Source organism: Pavona decussata, unplaced genomic scaffold (assembly GCF_977016875.1).
Source record: "Pavona decussata unplaced genomic scaffold, jaPavDecu1.1 SCAFFOLD_87, whole genome shotgun sequence".
NCBI classification, from domain to species: Eukaryota; Metazoa; Cnidaria; class Anthozoa; order Scleractinia; family Agariciidae; genus Pavona; species Pavona decussata.
Window position 1 is genome coordinate 2,027,675 of NW_028145504.1, and position 19,826 is coordinate 2,047,500.

At 38.6% G+C, this 19,826-nt stretch overlaps 2 protein-coding genes across 5 annotated transcripts in view; both read left to right on the plus strand.

Annotated features, from left to right (window-relative positions):
* The window catches only part of LOC146474720 (acetyl-CoA carboxylase-like), a 66,283-nt gene extending 50,528 nt beyond the window's left edge, over nt 1-15,755 (plus strand). For 3 of the 4 annotated variants that reach the window (XM_085116451.1, XM_085116452.1, XM_085116453.1), the window contains exons 55-72: nt 122-163; nt 570-648; nt 1,045-1,142; nt 1,627-1,737; nt 2,212-2,278; nt 2,530-2,606; nt 3,111-3,231; nt 3,864-3,960; nt 4,567-4,663; nt 5,653-5,779; nt 6,466-6,652; nt 7,490-7,611; nt 8,085-8,164; nt 9,694-9,759; nt 10,724-10,824; nt 12,084-12,153; nt 13,465-13,592; nt 14,427-15,755. In XM_085116451.1, coding sequence (XP_084972577.1) covers nt 122-163; nt 570-648; nt 1,045-1,142; nt 1,627-1,737; nt 2,212-2,278; nt 2,530-2,606; nt 3,111-3,231; nt 3,864-3,960; nt 4,567-4,663; nt 5,653-5,779; nt 6,466-6,652; nt 7,490-7,611; nt 8,085-8,164; nt 9,694-9,759; nt 10,724-10,824; nt 12,084-12,153; nt 13,465-13,592; nt 14,427-14,580 — 1,824 coding nt within the window. In that variant the 3' untranslated portion in view covers nt 14,581-15,755. Of the gene's footprint in view, nt 1-121; nt 164-569; nt 649-1,044; nt 1,143-1,626; nt 1,738-2,211; nt 2,279-2,529; nt 2,607-3,110; nt 3,232-3,863; nt 3,961-4,566; nt 4,664-5,652; nt 5,780-6,465; nt 6,653-7,489; nt 7,612-8,084; nt 8,165-9,693; nt 9,760-10,723; nt 10,825-12,083; nt 12,154-13,464; nt 13,593-14,385 lie in introns of all 4 variants that reach the window. The other variant, XM_085116454.1, reaches the window with a different exon arrangement.
* Nucleotides 15,756-17,705: 1,950 nt separating this feature from the next.
* The window catches only part of LOC146474722 (uncharacterized), a 2,288-nt gene continuing 167 nt past the window's right edge, over nt 17,706-19,826 (plus strand). The window contains exons 1-2 of the mRNA XM_085116495.1: nt 17,706-17,873; nt 19,476-19,826. The exon at nt 19,476-19,826 is cut by the window's right edge and continues 167 nt beyond it. Of these exons, the coding sequence (XP_084972621.1) occupies nt 17,825-17,873; nt 19,476-19,810 (384 nt within the window). The 5' untranslated portion in view covers nt 17,706-17,824 and the 3' untranslated portion in view covers nt 19,811-19,826. The remainder of the gene's footprint in view (nt 17,874-19,475) is intronic.

Below are 19,826 nucleotides of genomic sequence, written 5' to 3' on the forward strand. Positions count from 1 at the left end.
TCGTGCAAAATTGTGAATTTTGCGGGGGTACCCGCTAAAAAATTGAGAACAGTTCAAAACTTCCTGTTGTAAAAATGTAGTGTTATCGACCATAAACAAATCTTCTCGACTTCTTTTGCAGGGCTTCAAGTATCTGTATGTAACTCCTAGTGACTTCAAAAAGGTAAGAATAATGCTCCTGAAAACATAAAAACTGTAAGCTTGGTCAGTTCCTGGTTGCCTTGACATCCTTGCCTTGTTATAACATGGAATGGTCAAGTGGCCGTTTAGTAGTGAAATTAAGAAAATCATTGGCAATCATTGTCAGTCATCTTGACCACATCTCGATACGCTTCCACTCCCCCAATGACTCAACACTACAGTCTCTTTAAAAACTAAACCCCTTCTCGATACATAGGTGGAATAATTCCATTTCAACACCTTTTGTTGTTCCTTCGTTCGTGCATTTGTTTGTTTGTGTTTTCATATACGATAGCAGGTGGCGGAGAGGTTTTCATTTTGTTTCACTCTGTCCAAAATTCTATGACTGTCCTTTGCTCTAAACATTTTTTCTTGTCTCTTTGTTCCAGTTAAGTGCCACAAACTCCATGCACGCAGAACTGATTGAAGATGACGGCGAGTCCAGATACAAAATCACCGATATCATTGGTGAGCGAATAACTCTCTAAAAATCTCGTGTGTGTCTTAAGATCCCTTTACAATTCTTTGGAAACGAATTTACCATTTCCGAGTTGCTTTGAACCTCATTATGAAAGCGAGGCTAAGTGCAAAGTTTTTGTTATGAAAATTAGTTTTCATTCATATACAAACAAAACTAATTTTCATATGAAAAGTTTTGCACTTAGGCCAGAAAATGCCAATGGTGACTTCTTGTCTTTCAATTCTGATGGACTTGCAAAATGTTGGCTTTTACAGTTATCGGGTATCCGATGCTCTCTTAATATGATTTGATGTCAAAATCGATCAGTTAATTTTTTTTTTGTCCCAGGGTTACCACTTTTGTTGCATTCTTTCGTTAACCACGTGTGGTGCTTTTCTTTGCAGGTCGCGATGATGGTATTGGAGTTGAAAACCTGAAAGGTTCTGGAATGATCGCCGGCGAGATGTCAGCTGCATATGATGATATTGTCACAATGAGTCTTGTTAGTTTTCATGGATTTTTACTCATACGTATTACAAACACTCTAGAGAAATGATAACCAAACAAAATGAGATTCATAAAGTGTGTTAATTTAGATGAAGTGCCAGATTTCTGATTTAAAAGGATGTTGACAAGTTTTTCTGAACCATATGTAGTTAGAAATATTTGCTCCCGGTAGAAAAGTGAACTCTGGAATGGATACTCAAGTCACAAGGGAAAACTTTTGCAGTTGTGCTTTATTACCGTTTCTTACTCATGTCCAGTAACATACAGTCTGGAGATTAATTTGCTGCCCTTAGTCTCCTTTTAACATTTTCCTTTCCCGCTTAATAGATAATCTGATACACGTTATTGTTCTGTTTACACGAATTGCCCCCCTTACACCTAATCACGCCTCTAAATTGTGGCTTTACATCGAGACAGTGTGAATAAAAATTGTGAAGTTTTCACTAATTTTAAATGTACTTGTTATTTGTGTTTTGAAGGTGACATGTCGGGCAGTAGGTATTGGCTCGTACCTGGTTCGGCTTGGTCAGCGCGTCATCCAAGTTGAAAATGCTCATCTCATTCTCACAGGAGCTCCGGCTTTGAACAAGGTAAACAGACAGTATCATATTCTGCTATATGGGCTACTGTTGTTGATGTTAACAACAATCAGGGATGCCGTCGCTTATTTTTAACATTACAGTATTTTAGCAAAGTATCTAATTCAGAAATCTATGAAGTTAGATGATGAACAGAGCTTAAAAAATGACAACGTCCACAAGACATCAAACGTGACTGTTCGGGTTAAACATCCAGTTCTTTCTTTTTATTAGACGGAATATATGAGCAAGAAAACTATGATATTTACATAAATAAGTTTAATGAAGTGGAAAAGACGCGGTTATGATGCTATGTCTAGTCTAGAATACGATTATGATGCTATGACCTTTTATTCTTCGTTCGTTCGTTTGTTCATCATCCATCCATCCATCCATCCATCCATCCATCCATCCATTCATTCTTGGCTTCCTTCCTTCTTTCCTTCCTTCCTTCATTTTTTTCTATTGTCATCTTTTTTGCTTTAGGTTCTTGGCCGCCAAGTGTACACGTCAAACCTTCAGCTGGGAGGACCTCAGATCATGCATAACAACGGTATTGTCTAAACACAATATGCTTTTTTAAAAAAACAAAACAAAAAAGAAAAGCATAATCAGTTCGACCATTTACACCAGTGAATACAGCAGTACCATCTGCACTGATCATCCGCCATCGATTGAATGTCTTTTCAACCGTTCATTAAAAAATTAGCAATGCAACATCATTAGCAAATTAGACCATTCAAGGCTAGTCGAGTATTGATTCTTACCTTACGAGAGGATGACTGTATGGATAATTCATTTTAGGTGTAACACACATGGTGGTTCCAGATGATTTTGGTGGAATTTCTGCCATTATGCAGTGGCTGTCATATGTCCCAAAGGTAAGCAACGGTTGCTACAAAGATGTTTCGTTTTTCTCTAACAATAGTTGTTGATAATTTTCCGGAACTGTATAGCTCCGTTCGCATAACGTTTTTCGTCCAGTAAAACGTGGCTCGCATTCCTTTCTCTTCGGAAATTGTTTCTGAATCAAACGTGAATGGGCTTTTATAAGGGTATCATTGCATTTGTTTAAAGTGAACAACATTGGAAACAAGCAATAAAAGCAGGCATTGGGCTCAATTTTTACGTGGCATCGGATGTTATTCAAGCCCTAAAACGTCTGGCAAAAATGGCATTGAATTAGCCTAATAACTTAACGAACCACGACTAATACACTCAACTGTGAGGAATAAATGGCATTAAAGTCGAGCAAAGCGCAGATTTTGTTGTTATCAGGAACTTGAATTGCGTTCGATACGACTGAAACTCCAATCTTTAACTCTAAATAGCACGCGCCTTGTTGTGATGAATTTCTAACAGATTATTCTCTTGTTTGTATGCAGTGCAAAGATGGCCCTCTACCAATCATAAAGACGAGTGATCCTGTTGACCGAGAAGTTGAGTTTGTTCCTCCTAAATCTCCTTATGATCCACGGCACTTCATCTGTGGAGCGCCTCATCCAGGTTTGTTTTCTTTCTTTCTTTTTTTTTTTTAATATTTTTGTTTGCCCTGTTTATGATCAAGCCTTCAACCGAAGAAACAATTAGAACATTGCTGAGAGAAAAGCGTCAACATTATGGCCACTGCGAGGGCAATAAGAAGAAAAAATGTCAAGTTAAGTAAAGATTAGTTTGATCGAGGCTAGAAAACGCTAAAACTGGTGGTTCAAACAGACAGTTACAGTAAATCAAGCCTATAAAGTATGAGCCACTTATGAAGAACAAAAACTAACTTACTTGGTAACCGTAATAGAAGTGCGCCGAGATGTCGGCCCAGATACAGCATTTGTTGTGTGAGCTGCAAGTACTAAAGCGCAGAACCTTGAACCTTGAACCTTGAACCCAGAACCTTGTCAGGGCCTTTGCAGCGAAAATGACAATTCAGGGCAGTGATCTGTGTGTAACGTATATAGCTACTTCTGTGCAAACTGTTGCCCTGAACCGTGTCCAAACACTTTTCGAACGGGTTCACTTTATGTTCACATTAGTGCCCGCCAAGTACCATGCCAGGCACTAAATGTGAACGCCGCCTAAGCAAGCTGTCCATTCTATATTCCAATGTTATTTCTTAAAGTTTCGTTTTTCTTTCTTTCCAGATGATAAAAGTGTGTGGCTTAGTGGCTTCTTCGACCGTGGCTCATTTCTGGAGACTTTGGATGGATGGGCAAAGACTGTTGTGTGCGGAAGGGCCAGGTAGAATTGTTCCTTGATATTATACATCGGCGAGACTAAGAAGAGAGTAGCCTTATCTGAAAACCGTTATGAAACAAGATGTCCTCTATTCAAGTTAATTGCAAATGCAGAGATGAAGTTAAACTCTGTCACTAAGTTGTGTTTCTCAGAGTAACTTGTATTAGTACCTCTTCTTTCTTTGTAGTCAAGAGAAAGTCCCTTCTCAGTGTAGTGAACTGTTAAAATTTAATAGGCCATCTGCAAATTCAACGAAAGCAGTCTTGGTGCAAAGTTGTTCACTTACATGTAAATAAAACTTATCGCTTCGGTAAAGAGGCTCGAAGCGACTGGGAAATGTCCTATTCAAACTTATATTTTGTGATATTTTGCATCTTATTTTACCGTTAATGATGTTGAGAAAATGTTTTTGTGTGAAAAGAAAATTCTTAGACGATTTGTGTGTTGTCTCCTTTGAGGTTCATGAATCAAACTACAAAAAGTGATTTTGAGTTGTCTTCCTGGAAATGTCCTCAAAGTTGTGGGAAATTTTAGTCCCGACATGCTGTAATTTCTCTTTGATTATCGCGATGTTACTAATTATTCATTTGCTTGTTTGTTTTTGCCCAGGCTGGGCGGTATTCCCATGGGAGTGATTGCCGTTGAAACCAGAGCAGTTGAAGTTGTCATTCCGGCCGATCCGGGAAATCCCGAGTCTGATACCAAGGTACTTAATCTAAACTTTTCATTTCCATTTTGATTATGATCCCTTGCCAACTGCTTTACATAAACTAAGGATAGGATCTAGGATTGTCTCATTGCAAAATTATCCTTTGACCAAGCTTTACAAACCGAAGGTTCAACATGCAAAATGTCTCGTAATCTTATAATAATAATAATAATAATAATAATAATAATAATAATAATAATAATAATAATAATAATAATAATAATAATAATAATAATAATAATAATAATAATAATAATAATAATAATGGAGTTGTTTCTTGGTAGCCCCAAGTTCAACTCCTCGGCCTCGCTTGTAAATAGCCAGCTGGTCTGCCTCCTGCCAGTTGGGATTTTTATCAATGTTATTTTCAATTTAAATTATTTCTTTGTGACGTTAATGCTCGGCCCCACTAGCACTTGTGCTATAAACACTGCCGAGGGTAAACAAAGGTTATTATTATTATTATTATTATTATTATTATTATTATTATTATTATTATTATTATTATTATTATTATAGTAACAATCAAAGTCACTGCTCTGCGCTCAATTAGTTGACACTTAATCCTCAAACTCGTTAATAATTCTTTAAAAGAAAACAATGGAAATCACTACCATGAAGGAGATTTGGAAAACTGATCTTAATAGTATTCAAATTTGGTGAACTTTTGCGTTGAATTTCTCCAAGTATTATTAGTGGTTTGAGAAGCTATATCAAACACAGGGAAGCGTGTTTCATCAGATTTCCAAACACCTCGAAGAAGGTTAAAAACAACTTAGCTGCGCCTCGTTTTTCCAATCCAATTCTCGCTGTTTGGAAATCGGATGAAACACTGTTTCTTGTGTTTGATATATTTAATAGAACTATTTTATTTATTTCAATCCCCTACGTTTGAGCCACGAAACCCAGCTTTTAGCTTTGATAATTAAGGAGCCGAAACCCAGTCGTTGTTATTTGTTTACTAACTTGTTTGCCGTTTGTTTCAGATCAACAACCAGGCGGGTCAGGTGTGGTACCCAGACTCAGCTTATAAAACAGCTCAAGCCATCAGAGATTTCAACAAAGAGCAGCTCCCACTCATCATTTTTGCCAACTGGAGGGGATTCTCAGGAGGTATGTTATGTACACTGCATGAAATAAGGTGGTATCATGATCCGTATAGAGTGTTTTCACATGACGTCACGGCGGCCATGTTGGTGTCCCAAAACAAAGAAATGGTGGCCATGTTCGTGTCCCAAACTAAACCTCTGGGAATTGAACTCTATTTTTATGTAAATACTTTCTTTTGTTTCAGTAAACCAATATGGCCGGTAGTCACGTGAATGAAAACAGTCTATTAGTATACATCACTTTTGCGGGGACACATACTGACGTATAAGGACATCGTTGTATAAGGACTGTATGATGACCAGTATACGTTGGATTCCTTATACCTATGTATACGGAATCATAATACAAGTGTATAAGATCCGTAAATTTCCTTGGCATACCCTGACGTATACTGATCAAGATACGGACCTTATACGTCATGCCACGGATTAGATTTTCCTTATACCAGAGTCTTCCGTAATGTGTATTTGTACACACGGACAGGAAATTACCACAGAAGAACTTTCTAGCATGTTACCTTCGTTGTACTCGTCAATTTAATTCTAGTTACTATGGTAAATCTTGGGGATTGCTTTCGAATAGAGTTTATTGCGATTCTACTATAATATTAAACAAGAACCTTGCCCATAATAGTTTGAGTGATAAAAACAAAAACCGCTGCAAATAAGGATTCCTTTGCAAACCTTTAGGAATGAAGGACATGTACGAAAGTGTCTTGAAGTATGGCGCGTACATTGTTGATGCTCTGAGAGAGTACGACCAACCAGTGTTCATCTATTTGCCTCCCAACGGTGAATTGCGGGGAGGAGCCTGGGTCGTTGTGGATCCAACAATCAACCCTGAGGCCATGGAGATGTACGCTGACCAAGAGAGCAGGTAAGAGATGATGAATCATGGCTTTAAACTAACGTCGACCTTTTTTACCTTATATTTATGAATGCTGCATTAAACTTTAAATACTCATGATTTAATTTCTGGTTTGTGTTGGACCTCACGAGAAAGGAAAAAGCTTTTATTAGTGATACTTGGGGTTGTAATAAGCCCGGTTTTAGCCGCAAAGAATTCATCAAATGCCCAGAAACGATAGTTTCTCTCCAGGAAGGGAAGAATCAGAACAATTTTAAGTGACCTAGCTCACACGTCTCTCAGTAGTTCTGTGATTGGAACTTCTGACAGATGTGTAGGCGATTATAGGTTCGATCTCCTTCTTAATCTTTATGGCACAAAGGCCCATATTCGTGATAAATATATAAGAGGAAAGTTTTTAGTTTTATCAACAGAGTTAACAAGGTAATTTTGCCACCGTAAAGAGATTCGAGTGCTGACGTTTGTGATACGTTGTGACTATCGCTGTGGTTATCGCTCGAAATGTCGGCATTCGAATCTCTTTATGGCCAAATTACATTATCAAACTCTGTTGACAAAATCAATAACTTTCCTTCTGATATATTTATCATCTCTTTACTGTGGCCAAATTACCTTGTCTTCTCCGTTGATAATACCAAGCATTAATTCATTCAGCCTATGTCACTGCATGATATTATAAAGGAAAAATACCGGGAGATGTAAAGGATCGACCATAAGAAGACACAGAAAAAATCTGAGCCCCAGATGGGATTCGAACCCACAACCCTCCGTGTTCTAGTTCGGATGCTCTAACCTCTGAGCTACTGAGGACTCGTTGGCGAGATTGTTTTCTCCTCTATCTTTCAGGGGAGGAGTTCTTGAGCCCGCTGGAACAGTGGAAATCAAGTTCCGACGGAAGGATCTTGTGAAAGCCATGCACAGACTAGATACGAAGTGCCAGGAAATCGCCAAGGCTCTTGCGTCAGCAGGTAGTGAGCATGCCCTCCCCCCCCCCCCACCTCAGTCACCCACCCCCAGCCTCGCTTGATGCAATCCTTTGTCACAAGTTATACACGCCATGATGCTAACCATTTTTAGAAGAGAATGTAAAAGTTATTTTAATGGTGAAAAAGTTTGTGTACAGTATATTTAAATATAATGCAGCGAAGCAGTAGATTATTTTTATTGGTTTAGTGTGCTTTATTAATATTGTGTATGGCTTATATTTTACCTGGTTTTACTATCCTATTTTATAACGTAACTTTACAGGCTTGGTGCGGTTGATAGCAGTATTGACGTGCCTTTAAAACAAGTTTCTGTCTGTCCGGCTACCTTCTATAGGGCCTCGCATTGCTCAACAAAACTCGCCTCTTTTTTCAGGCCTTGTACTTTACTTATCGAAATTGTTGCCTCTTTTGCTTTTTTATGGCCCCTAAAATGTTTCATGGCTTGTTTGGCTTAGATTTACCAGTGAAAGAACGGAAAACACTGGAAAGACAGCAGAAGGAGCGGGAGGAACTGCTTTTACCCATTTATCAGCAGGTAACGCTGGATTTTGCTTGGAAATACTCAATACCGCTTGACGGCCTAAACGTAAGGCCGTTTAGAAGCCGATTGCGCGGCATATTAAATGTGATGATCTAGTGGAGTGTTCTGCTGGACTGTTTTAATACTACCCCTCAAATGCACTGCCAGTTTGCGTAACTCTTCCTCCTTCCCGACGAAACTAATCGAACAGTTCGGTTATCTAACTTAATCGAACCCAATCGAACTTAATCGAACGATTGGGTTCGATTAGTTCGGAAATCGAACACAATCGAACCAAAAAAATTCGTGTGAGAGTTCGATTGAGTTCGATTTCCGAACCCAATCGAACGATATAAAAATCACTTAAAATATGCCAGTTTAGCGGCGGGACCGTCTTAGCATACGTATGTAAGTAAAAATTAAAAGCAATAATTGATAATCACTTTATTGAAATAACCTTTGGGAATAAAAAACACAGTGAGTTTATTGTAAAATCGAAAATGATATAAGTTCAACGGACTATAAGACAATGCAAGTTGCGAAGAACGCGGTCTTCAACACAACATCCACAAGATAACGTGAGATAAATGAAACTGCCATATTTGCAAGTAAAGCAATTAAAAGCAACAATAGAGTTGTTAATCGTGTAACGATTTCTAAAAAAAAAACTCTGCAATTTCAGCGCATAGGAGGTATCCACGTGGCCGATACAGGCATGCATGGATTCGTTAAAACGGAAAATAAATCAATTTTTGTTGCTGGAGTCATCCCCAAAACATTGTGTGCTCTCATACTCCGGACACCATTTTCAACTAACAATCGGACCCGGGAATCCAACCAGAAAAATATAAATTCACTGATGCAAAATCAAACCTAATCCGCGAACTCAATGGAACCCATCGAACTCAATCGATTTGGGAGGGTTCGATTGTGTTCGATTATCGAACTCAATTCAACCCAATCGCGTGATTGGGTTTGATTAAGTTCGATTAATCGAACGTTCGATTTGGTTCGATTAGTTACGTCGGGCTCCGTACGTCCATTGTCCCGCAGGGGAAATAAGAGATCGAAACGGCTGTTTTGAAGTAGGAGACAATCTCTTTATATGGGAGGTAGTGTTCCCGGGACACGAATATTCGCAATTCAAGCGTCACACGGCTTTTGTCGCTGGTTGATAGGCAAAGATATGGTGATTGCAAGATTCCAAATTAAAACGCCAATTATCTCCTGATTGCTGAGATTTAACATTTTGCCATAAAGATATCGTGCGCTCTTTGAATTTAGTTCTCTTGATTTCCACGCGCCTTCTGTCTTTTAGCATCAAATTTCTCCATGTAATATCAATGCTTATTCAACCCCCTGAGGTCATGAGAATTAAGGATGTGATCACCCAAGTTGAATGTTCTCGATATTTTAATAACTTTTCTCCAGTACTTTTATAAGAAAGGTATGGGGACAAGATAGAAGAAAGTTGTTGTTTGATATTAGGGGTAAAAGGCTTAAATAGTTCTTCGGTGGCTTTATTCGTCTTTGTTTCTCTTCAGGTGTCTGTGCAGTTTGCCGACCTCCATGACACGCCAGGAAGAATGCAGGATAAGGGAGTCATTTCCGTTAGTTTCATAAATAAGATATTTTAACAGGGAGCCCACGTCACAAAATGTGGTTTTCAGTGAGGCCCTGCATAAATCTAACGTAAGAATACAAAAAAATTACAAATATAGCTATCTAAAAAATAAAAAGTAAAAAGGATAAGATCGATAAAAAAGTCTACATGTTATATATTGTTATATATTGTTGTTGACCATTGGCAGGGCTTTCCAGTTCGTAAACGGAATATACCAATTTGAAGGATAAGTTTTATCATCCAAGTCCTTTAAATTTCTTCAAAATAGAGCGAACCATTTTCGGAGTAGCAATGTCATTAGTTGTGCATGAGTTCATCACGTGTATTTAGGTCACGTGGTCAAGTAAAATATAACACTGTTGCTCTTTTCACACAAGCATGGCGTTGTGATTTACTCCCAAAGATAATTCTCATGGGCCGATGGTACAGGAGTGATTATTTTTCAAGATTTTGCAGCACCATCCATTCGAAATGAGGCATTCGATTTATAGACTAGTCTGTCTGGCCGGCCAGTTCTGACAAATGGAAGGCGCCCTAGGTTTTATCCCTAACCATGTTCTTGTATCCACGTGTAAAGTTATCAGATCGATAGGGTGTAAGGTTGATCTTTATTCCAGGGAGGCATTTGGAGCGCGCGCAAAAAAACGCAGTCTGTTTTTCTGATATGTCTTCACTACACCTCACTGAGCACCAGGTACTAAAACGTATACAGCTATCATTAGAGAAATTAGCATCTCGTTTGCTGCAAACGCGAATAACAGAATTTTCCGCTCGATCAAGATTTTCCCGACATTTTCCACGGTTCACTGCTTTCCGGTGTCGTTCAGATGAATTGAACTTTTAGCTTGAGACAAATTTGAGTGCAGCTTACGAAGATACTTCACCTTTTACGCGCCAGAGCTGTCCGTTTGTCGTTGGACACAGTACTAAATCTCTCTTTTGTTTTGCAGGAGGTACTCAAATGGAAGGAGTCGCGTCAATTCTTTTACTGGCGTCTAAGGCGGATCTTGATGACAAGAGATGCAAAGCAGAAGATCAGGAAAGCTAACCCGTAAGAGATAATTAACAATTATTCCACGAGCATCCGTTAGATTTGAGATGATAGACAGCCGATGAGGCGCGTAGCACCGAGTTGGCTATAATCATCTCGTATCTAACAAGCCCGAGTAGAATAATTCTTTTATTAAAAGCAATCAAGAAATATTGCTAGAACTTACTGTTTTCGCTTTGCAAAAAAAAAAAAAACAACAACAACAACAACAACAACCAAAAGACAATTTAATCGTCTCTATTTCTTGGGCATGTTATAATGGCTCATATGCCATGGCCGCTAAGCCAATCAAATCCCTGGAATTGCATTATACAATGATCCAGTTTTTAAGAATCACTTTTACATTCTTTGCATCTCCTCTCTCAGGGATCATTCTTGTGAGCGACGATTATCCTTATTTAGCAATTTTATGAAGTTCCGTTCACTGTAGTTTTTACTGCACGTCTTAGTGCAGCTGGTGCACAAACCGCTTGACCACCTGACTCTAGCCGGCTTTTCTAATGTGTTTTTAAGGTTTAGTCAGCGCTACGGAATTTTTCGGCTTCTTTTCACCGGTAAATTTGGTGGCTGCTAAGCAACGCACGTTTCTCAAGCTTTGTTATCGTACATGGTATTCAGTCACATCGGACGTGTCAAAACAAAAACGTACACTCTTATCTTTATTACCCGTTCTAAGGCTGAGCCAGTCTTTAAGTTTTCTAACTGACTGAGTTAAATTCTTTTATCTTATACCATTTTTGCTGCGATTTGAAATTTGATTTCAAAAACCTGTGTTTGAGTTAGGTAACAGTCGGTGTTAATGTATTTTCTGTGGTTTTACGGCAGTCTCTCAACAGTTGGGCGAGATTTTCAAATGCTGTGCCTTGGGGAAAGAGCACGTGCATCGGCTACAAATAATAATATTAAAAAGTAGTTGGGGGAGATTTTCAAATGCTGTGCCTTGGGGAAAGAGCACGTGCATCGGCTACAAATAATAATAATAATAAAAAGTGGTTTATTTAAACATCAGCATCGTAGATGAATTACGATGTTTTTGTACGGAGTGAACGATATCAATGGAACCTAAGAAAAACATATTTTCAGCCTTGAAGCGCCACACCTCCCTTGGGGTTCCCGGAAGGCAATCTTTATGCTGTGTTCGTATGTGCTCATCATCGCATGCCTTTGGTGTACTGTAATGGGGCAGCAAGTCTAAGTTGTCACTACGTCGTTGAATTAGAAGGGCTTCGATTTAATTCTTTGGCTTTATTGCCTTTTAGTGACATTTCAAGCGGCCAGTTGTGTTCCATGTTGGAGAGACTCTTTTTGGAAGGACATGGTAACACCAAGGTAAACTCTAATAAAAATTGGCTCAACTTTTATTGTTATGTTTGAAGTTTGTATATATTTTACGTAAAATTACTTGTAATTATCGAAGATTAGGGAGTACGTTCGATGATCTCGATCCCAGGCTCTCTCTCCTTTGCCAAGTCCTCCCCCCCTGCAAATCCATCCATCGTGGGGTGCCTGATACGCGTCTTAAGATCCATTCATTCATTGTCCCATACAATCTGGACTCCACTCTGTATTAGGATGCAGTTATTGCTACCCACCAATAGCGAAAAATTGCTCTCTATATTTTACTAAAGAGATGCCACGAAACCAACGTTCTGGAGTACAATTAAAACAAAAGCAAAATACAACTTACATCCAACTATGGAGCCCTAGAAAGGCAGCTGTAAATAAAACGTTTAAAAATCCAGTTCTAACCGACGAAAGAATATAGGAGTGGTCTCTATTACGAAATAACTTGGTTCTGTTCGGTAGAACGAGATACGCCAGTGGGCTATCAGTGGAATTGATGATATAGTTCCAAAGTTACTTCACTGTTTCTACTAGGTGTATTGCGGGAGTAACGTGCTTTAACCCTTGAAGCCCAAATAGTGACAAGTACGCAATTTCTCCTCACAATATCATGATCAAGGATTCAGCTTATCAGAAAAAAGGAAATAATCACCAAAGACAAAAGGTCTTGATGTTGTAACAAATTCTCCTTAGTAGTTCCATAAGAAAAATAAGGAGAATAAGTATGTCGATATTGGCGCTTAAAGGGTTAAAAACCCAAAACGGACCACTCTACTCTGGAACTTGTAAGTAAGTCCCTTTTCTCGATAGAACGCGATCAGGCATGTCCCAGGTCAAACTGTCGTCAAGTTTTGATAAAAAGTGAAGTGTTTAAGGACGGTGCTTACTAATAAAGAAGTATCTTTGTGTGGTTTATGACTATGCAGGGAAAGCAGATCTTAGGAAGGGCTATTGAAATCAAAAAAGAAAATTGGGGGTAACCACGCATTTTTTTTAGATAATCGAGAAACATTTATTTTTAGAAACAGTAAAATACAAAGCAATGTATAGCGTTTTTTTCCAAATTGAAGTTAATTATCTCTGAAAAATGAATGGTTACCCCAATTTTTCTTTTCTGATACAAAGAGCACTTGCTAAATTCTGCTTTCTCCGCATAGTTTTAAACCGCGCAAAAATATCCCTGTATTAGTAGGCACCACCCATAGGAAACCTGAGTATCTCGAGATGCGCAGAACGTATGCGCAGTAACAAAAGTAGGCATCGACCTTAATACGAGATGGTTTTCTTTTGCTGTAGTCATACTTGTGGAACGACAATAAAGCAGTTGTAGAATGGCTCGAGAAAGAACTGAGTGAACCAGATTCTGTTGTCGACGAAAATGTCAAGTGGATTAGAAGAGATTGGGTTTTACGACAAGTCAAAACGTAAGTGACACAACAGTGCGGTTATAACCGTGATAACAGATGTAATGCTATAAACGTAAGCACAACAATTTGCACTATAGTGATAGAAAACCACCAAAGGCTAAGTAACAACTGTGATTGTTTCTTAATGTCTGTCTAATGTTTCGAGTCTGTAGTTGAAAGCTCTAGTTATGACCAATTGAATACCACTGAGCAGTACTTTCGTGTGGTGCTGTTTATTATGCTGTACAAGGTGGTTCTAACTTTTGAGTGTGGAAAAGAGATCTTCAGCAGTGACCATTCAAATGAGAGCTGTGGATCATTCTTTCCCTGTCAGTGTGGTGTTATTTATGATGCGTACGAGTCGGTAATTCTTTTGTATGAGTTTCGTTTAAACGGTTTCAAACAATTGACCAACATTCGTTCAACAAAAGTTGAACGGATGTTGGTCAAATGTTGGAAGCAAAAAATCAACGGAGTATTCCAATGGCTTCAACGGCATTGAACGTTTTCAAGAACAAAGGAAATGTGGAATCAATGTTGAATGAAAGTTTAAGCCAATTTAAATTTGATTCAACACGCTTTCAATAAGCTTTCAACATTATTTTACACTTTGTTAACGGCCTGTTCAAACGCCCCGACTTTTGGTTCAGCAAAGTGTTGAACGCATAATAAAACAAATTTTGAAACCGTTTGAACGGGCCTTTAGTTGATAACAGTGTTGTGTTGGCATTCTATAAATTGAAAAGGAAATTAACACCTTAGTTGAAAAGAGGTAGATAGACTGCACTTAGAAAATGATGTTCATGCTTAGGCTTTAGGTAAGGAGTTTTGTCGCTGTTTCATCCACTACAGACTTGTACAAGAGAATCCCGAGGTGGCAATGGACTCCATTGTGCACATCACACAGCAAATGACCTCGGCTAAACGGGCTCAAGTCGCAAAAATTCTGGCTGCAATGGACTCTGGAACCACTGTAGAAAACTCCAATGGTGACTCGGCGAATTAATGCGGTGGGGGCTTGTAATTGCGACTAGGGATCAAGCAATGTCAACCCGAAATGTCTGTCTCTGCCGTGAACTATCTGCTCCAGAGTGTTATTTGAACGTGATCATTTAATTGGGCAAAGAACATGATCTGACAGGGTACAAATTAACTTCGTGGAAGAATCCCCATATTAAAAGAGTGATCCGTTTCCTTGAAATGATGCATTGTTGTGAAACGGCCTTAGTGAAAGCGGAGAGAAAGGGGCTCTCGCTGTGAAGCGTTAAGTGATTGATTTCTCAAATATTCAAAGATAGCTAACTGTTTGTATTAAAAAAGAAGCTTTCACTTCTTCACGAATCAAAGTGCTTTTATGTTGTGCCGATCTAGATATTTTACAAATTGAAGTTTTCTATGTTTACTTAAAACTAAGTTTTTGTGACAGCGCAGACAGTTTTTTATCCAGAATAGAGCAAGTATTTATCATTGGGGTCATGGGATTCGATTCGGTTTTTGACAAAAATTTGGGGGTTATTTACATCCTGTTCTTCACTCACGTTTTGGGTATGTGGTGTGTCAAGAGAATTTATTTGTAATTGATAAACCAAGGTGGGAAAAACAGTTGTGTATTTTTATGGGGAAGATACTGAAGAGGGTCTTTAGCCTAAGATGATCAAAGTCATAAATCCTCATTACCTTCCAAATTGAATGTGTCAAAAGGAGATAAAGAGACGTAAGGGTTTAATCAGTACGAGATATTAAAAAGTTGATAGTCTCACACTGCCAAACGAAGAGTGCAGATAAAAAATGCGATAGTGGTATTTTAATGGAGGGGGAGGTGAGGGTAGAGTTAAAGGTGGTGTTGGGAACAGCCTGTGGGATATGAAAGGACAATTTCAGGCATAGTCCTGTAGGTGCTAGAACCTTATTTAAGATATTTTTAAATGTCCAAAGAAATTATTTCACAACAGCTCGAACAGGCAAATATGATTTTTTTTACATCATACAACGACTACATGAAGAAAAAAAACAAAACAAAGCAAAACAAAGCGTTGTTTAGATGTTTGAAATTTTTTGTAAGAGATTTAGCTAATTTAAGACAATCTCATTTCCAAATGACTTCCTACTCATTTTTTCATACTTTAATTTTAAATTGATTACAATGAATGCAATATTTGAATAAAACAAATTTTATTGTAACGGCGGTTTACTTCCTTGGTTTTATAAATTAAAAAAAAAAAAAAAAAAATACCGGGTCTGTTTTCAATCTGTACAAAAAGAAAGAGAAAACAGATCTGGTGAAATGTTTTCTTTAACCTCCTTTGTGCCCTTGTTTGAGAGTAAGAAAGCTCGGTGGATTGCAAACAGAACAGCTGTGTGGTGATATGTTTGAAGCACAATGAATACAATAATCTCCACAGGGCCTTATGAATATGCTGTTCCGCAATATGCATAGTTTTCCGCGAGTTTCACACTGGAAGACAAGTTCGGTTGGAATACAAAGGTTCCGGAACAAATTAAATACAGACCTGCCAACTCTCACGATATTTTTACCTTTTCTCACGACCTCACGACAAGACTCCCAATCTCACGGTTTTTGGGGAAAAATCATTCTGAAATGAAACGTTACCTTGTTGAATAAAATTGGAAATTTAATGGGGAATGCTGGTGCCATAAAGTGGTCAACTAGTAAAGGAGAACAACGTACTTACCGAATTGTGTGATTTGTGCTTGTGTTTACCGTTTTTTGCCTAGTTCCTAGGCCTCTACTAGTAATTTTATTCGCGGTGAAGACAGAAGTTAACCATTAACCGAGCTTCGATTCCATGCTGAGTTTCCCAGTAGTGCTTGCAAGTTAATGCGACATACACGGTACGAGAAAGCGGTCGGATCAAAATGGCGAAAAAGGGTTCGTTTAATCTTCTGAATCTTAATCAGGAAAAAAAATAGAATCTCGCCAATTTTTGTTGAATCTCCCAGATTTTTTTTCATGGGTCTGGAGATTTTTTTTATTATAAAGAGCTGAACCCGTCGCTTAACTGGTTTTCACTTTGCGACGCAAGCGCAAGGGCTAGCATAATAATGCTTATTTCACCGTGAAAATGGCCTCGACGCAAGCATAAGCACAAGGATCAAAAATTTTCCTTTTCTCGTGCTTGCGTCGCGTTCGTTTTCACTTGCTGTGCTTGCGTCGCTAGTGAAAACCAGGCTTTATATAACGTGCAACGTGTTCAGTTCCCAAGAAAGTATTTATTAAAATGAGCTTTCCGAACACAGAAATGCCGCTTTTGCGAGAAAGTTCCAAATACCTAGCAACGGCTGCCCGGCACTTCCAAGCTTATGAAATGTTTTCGAGTGGTAGTAGTAGTAGTTGTTGTTGTTGTCTCTTACAAGTACAGCCAATTGTATGTTGAGGTGGCTGGATCCCAAATAACAAACCTTTGGCCCTAATAAATTAATTCCTTTAGCATCTGGGGGACAAGGCCCATGTAGCTTTCGGAATTTTGCGTGATTTTTGAAATGATGTGATGATGGTCTCTCAGTTGAACAGGATAAAATACGTCTGTCCGATATCAAGGGCACCTAAAATTTCGACTTGGATATCTGCTCCGAAGCCCTTAATCGCCTCAGAAATTCGGATTAAGTTTTAACGAAAATCTAAAGTTCCCTTCAGCAAAATAAAATGTAGTCTCAAAATTTTGTAACACTGGAAACTAAAGAGGTCAGGTAGTAAGTTCCCGTTTCCTAAAAGTTTCTGCGACTTAAAATTCCAGCTAAAAGCGGCATCCCAACCGAACAGATCAGAGGTAAATATACATCTTAAAGGGCCACCGAACGATTTGTGAACACAAGAGACAACATTTTTGAGTGTTTTTCTTTAATGTTCTCGTTGGATGTCCCTGGATATTGGCGAATTATCGCTTCATCTCACGTTTGGCTTATCACAATTTCCTCGCACCGAACAGCTCAGTAGTTTTGTTTTCCTTTAATTGCCTCACATGTATCAACAACCCGACAAAAAGCTAAGCATTGAGATTTTGCCTCCACAACGCGGTCACCCTCCAACCTTTTATTTCTAAATCAGCATATTGATCGTGGATATGACTGAAGGCATATCTTGGTGAGTGTGAATTAAATAATATCATGTATTTACACTGTTTTACTAACCACCGTCTGAGTGACGCCGACTTGCTTCATTTGTTGGAGTTTTCTCGAACGTGCATCTTAACACCTGTTAGTTCATTAGACCTTTAACGACGATTAACAAGATGAAAATGCTATCTGCCTTGGCTCTTCTTTTAGTTTGCATCTCTGTGGGTAAGTACGATTCATTTTATTGCGACTGGAGAAAGTGACATCCTACATAACTCGCCAGAGTTCTCCTTACAGTCTTACAGTCAAATTTTGGTTGAGTGGAATGGAATCTGCGTTCATTTTACGTACGTGTGAACGTTCAAACGGTTCGAAACGGTGATGCCACCTGATCAAGTCAGGATGTAAGTGTATTCTCGGAAACGCAGGGACAGATAGTGGGGAAGGGGGAAAGATTTCACGGGCGAAAACGGGGCTAAAGAAGTTAACAAGACGCCCGTCTTAATATACCACCTTTTAGATCAGCAACAGGTCAGCGATCTTTCTCATATAGGGCTGCGCAGCTCTGGAATGACCTTCCAGAAAGTTTAGCAAACATGGAGTCATTTGATGTTTTTAAGAACGCGATTAAGGAACGTGCCCTAGACGAATTTTTAAGCCATTGACACTTAATAGGTGAGATTATGCGTATTTTCAGCTTTTAAATAACATGGTAATGTTTTATAACTTTCAAATGTTAAATTTTAGATTTCAATTGTTTATATGAGATATTATTGCGTTATTATTATTATTATTATTATTATTATTATTATTATTATTATATTATTATATTATTATTATTATTATTATTATTATTATTATTATTATTATAATGGTAGTAAAAACTTCTGGATGCCCAGATATCCTAAACAATGATTGGGCGGCCAGCCCTAGCCAATCAATGCAACGACCAAAGTCCTCACAATTAAAATCCCAACTCCTAATCATAAAGATCCTGGTAATTAAATTTTAAAACTATTTACTATTATCATTATGGCAGTAAAAACTTCTGGATGCCCCGATATCTTAAACAATGATTGGGCGGCCAGCCGTAGCCAATCAATGTAACGACCAAAGTCCATACAATTAAACTCCGAACTCCTAATCATACAAGTCCTAGTAATTAAATTCTAAAACTATTCACCATCCATGAAATCCTCAATCTAAATACTAAAAGTTCTGTTCCTCTCGATGAAAACACTTAAAAAAAATAAATAAAAATAAAAGTATAATAAACCGCCTAATGTCCAAAAGCGCCTGGAAATATTGAGGGAGTTTGTGATAACTAATTTCTGTATCTGCAGAGCTATTGTGTCACTTTTATCTCCCACTGGCTCTTTAAGTGCCTTCCTGACATCTCTTGAGTAACCTCCGAGTACATCCACAATAATATTGAACTGTCTCACACGATATTCAGGATATCTCTGCTCGAGCTCCCAGCGTAATGGCCCCTACTTTGTTGTCTTCTCGGCATCTTTCTCCTCCCTGTTTTCAACCCAAGGGCAGCTCATCTCTATCACCGATACTTTCTTATTCTCCTTGTCCACGATGGTGGTGTCGATCCTATTCGCCGTTATTATTATCATTATCATTATTATCATCATCATCATCATCATCATCATCATCATCACCATCAGTAAACTTCGCTAGTCCCGATTTCGCCGGTGAAATCTTCGCCACTCTTTCGACTCTATGTCCCCTGGTCTCCGAGGATACTGTAACTGAGTGAGGAAACTTTAAAAAGCCTTTTCCAAGCAGACCAGTAATTTACACCGTTTCCTTTTACAGGGTATGGCCTGAAGTGCTATTCATGTAACTCGAATAAGGGCTGGGATGACTGTGCTTCTCAGTTGGAAGTGGACACCTGTGATTCCAGTGATGATCGTTGTGCAAAACTTCAAGTAAACTACAATAGAAATTCGGATGTTGGCCGAGAGTTCTACTCTAAGCGTTGCGCCACGTCTGCTGATTGCAAAGCAAATTGCAGATCCGTCGTTACCGTCGGAGATATCATCGAGTGTGATACCAGCTGTTGCGAGGGAGACCTTTGTAATAGAGCCGAAGCACCAATGGTCAGCGCCATAATACTAATGTCATGCGCTATGGCTGCTTTTTTTCTTTAAGTTTCACACACAAGAT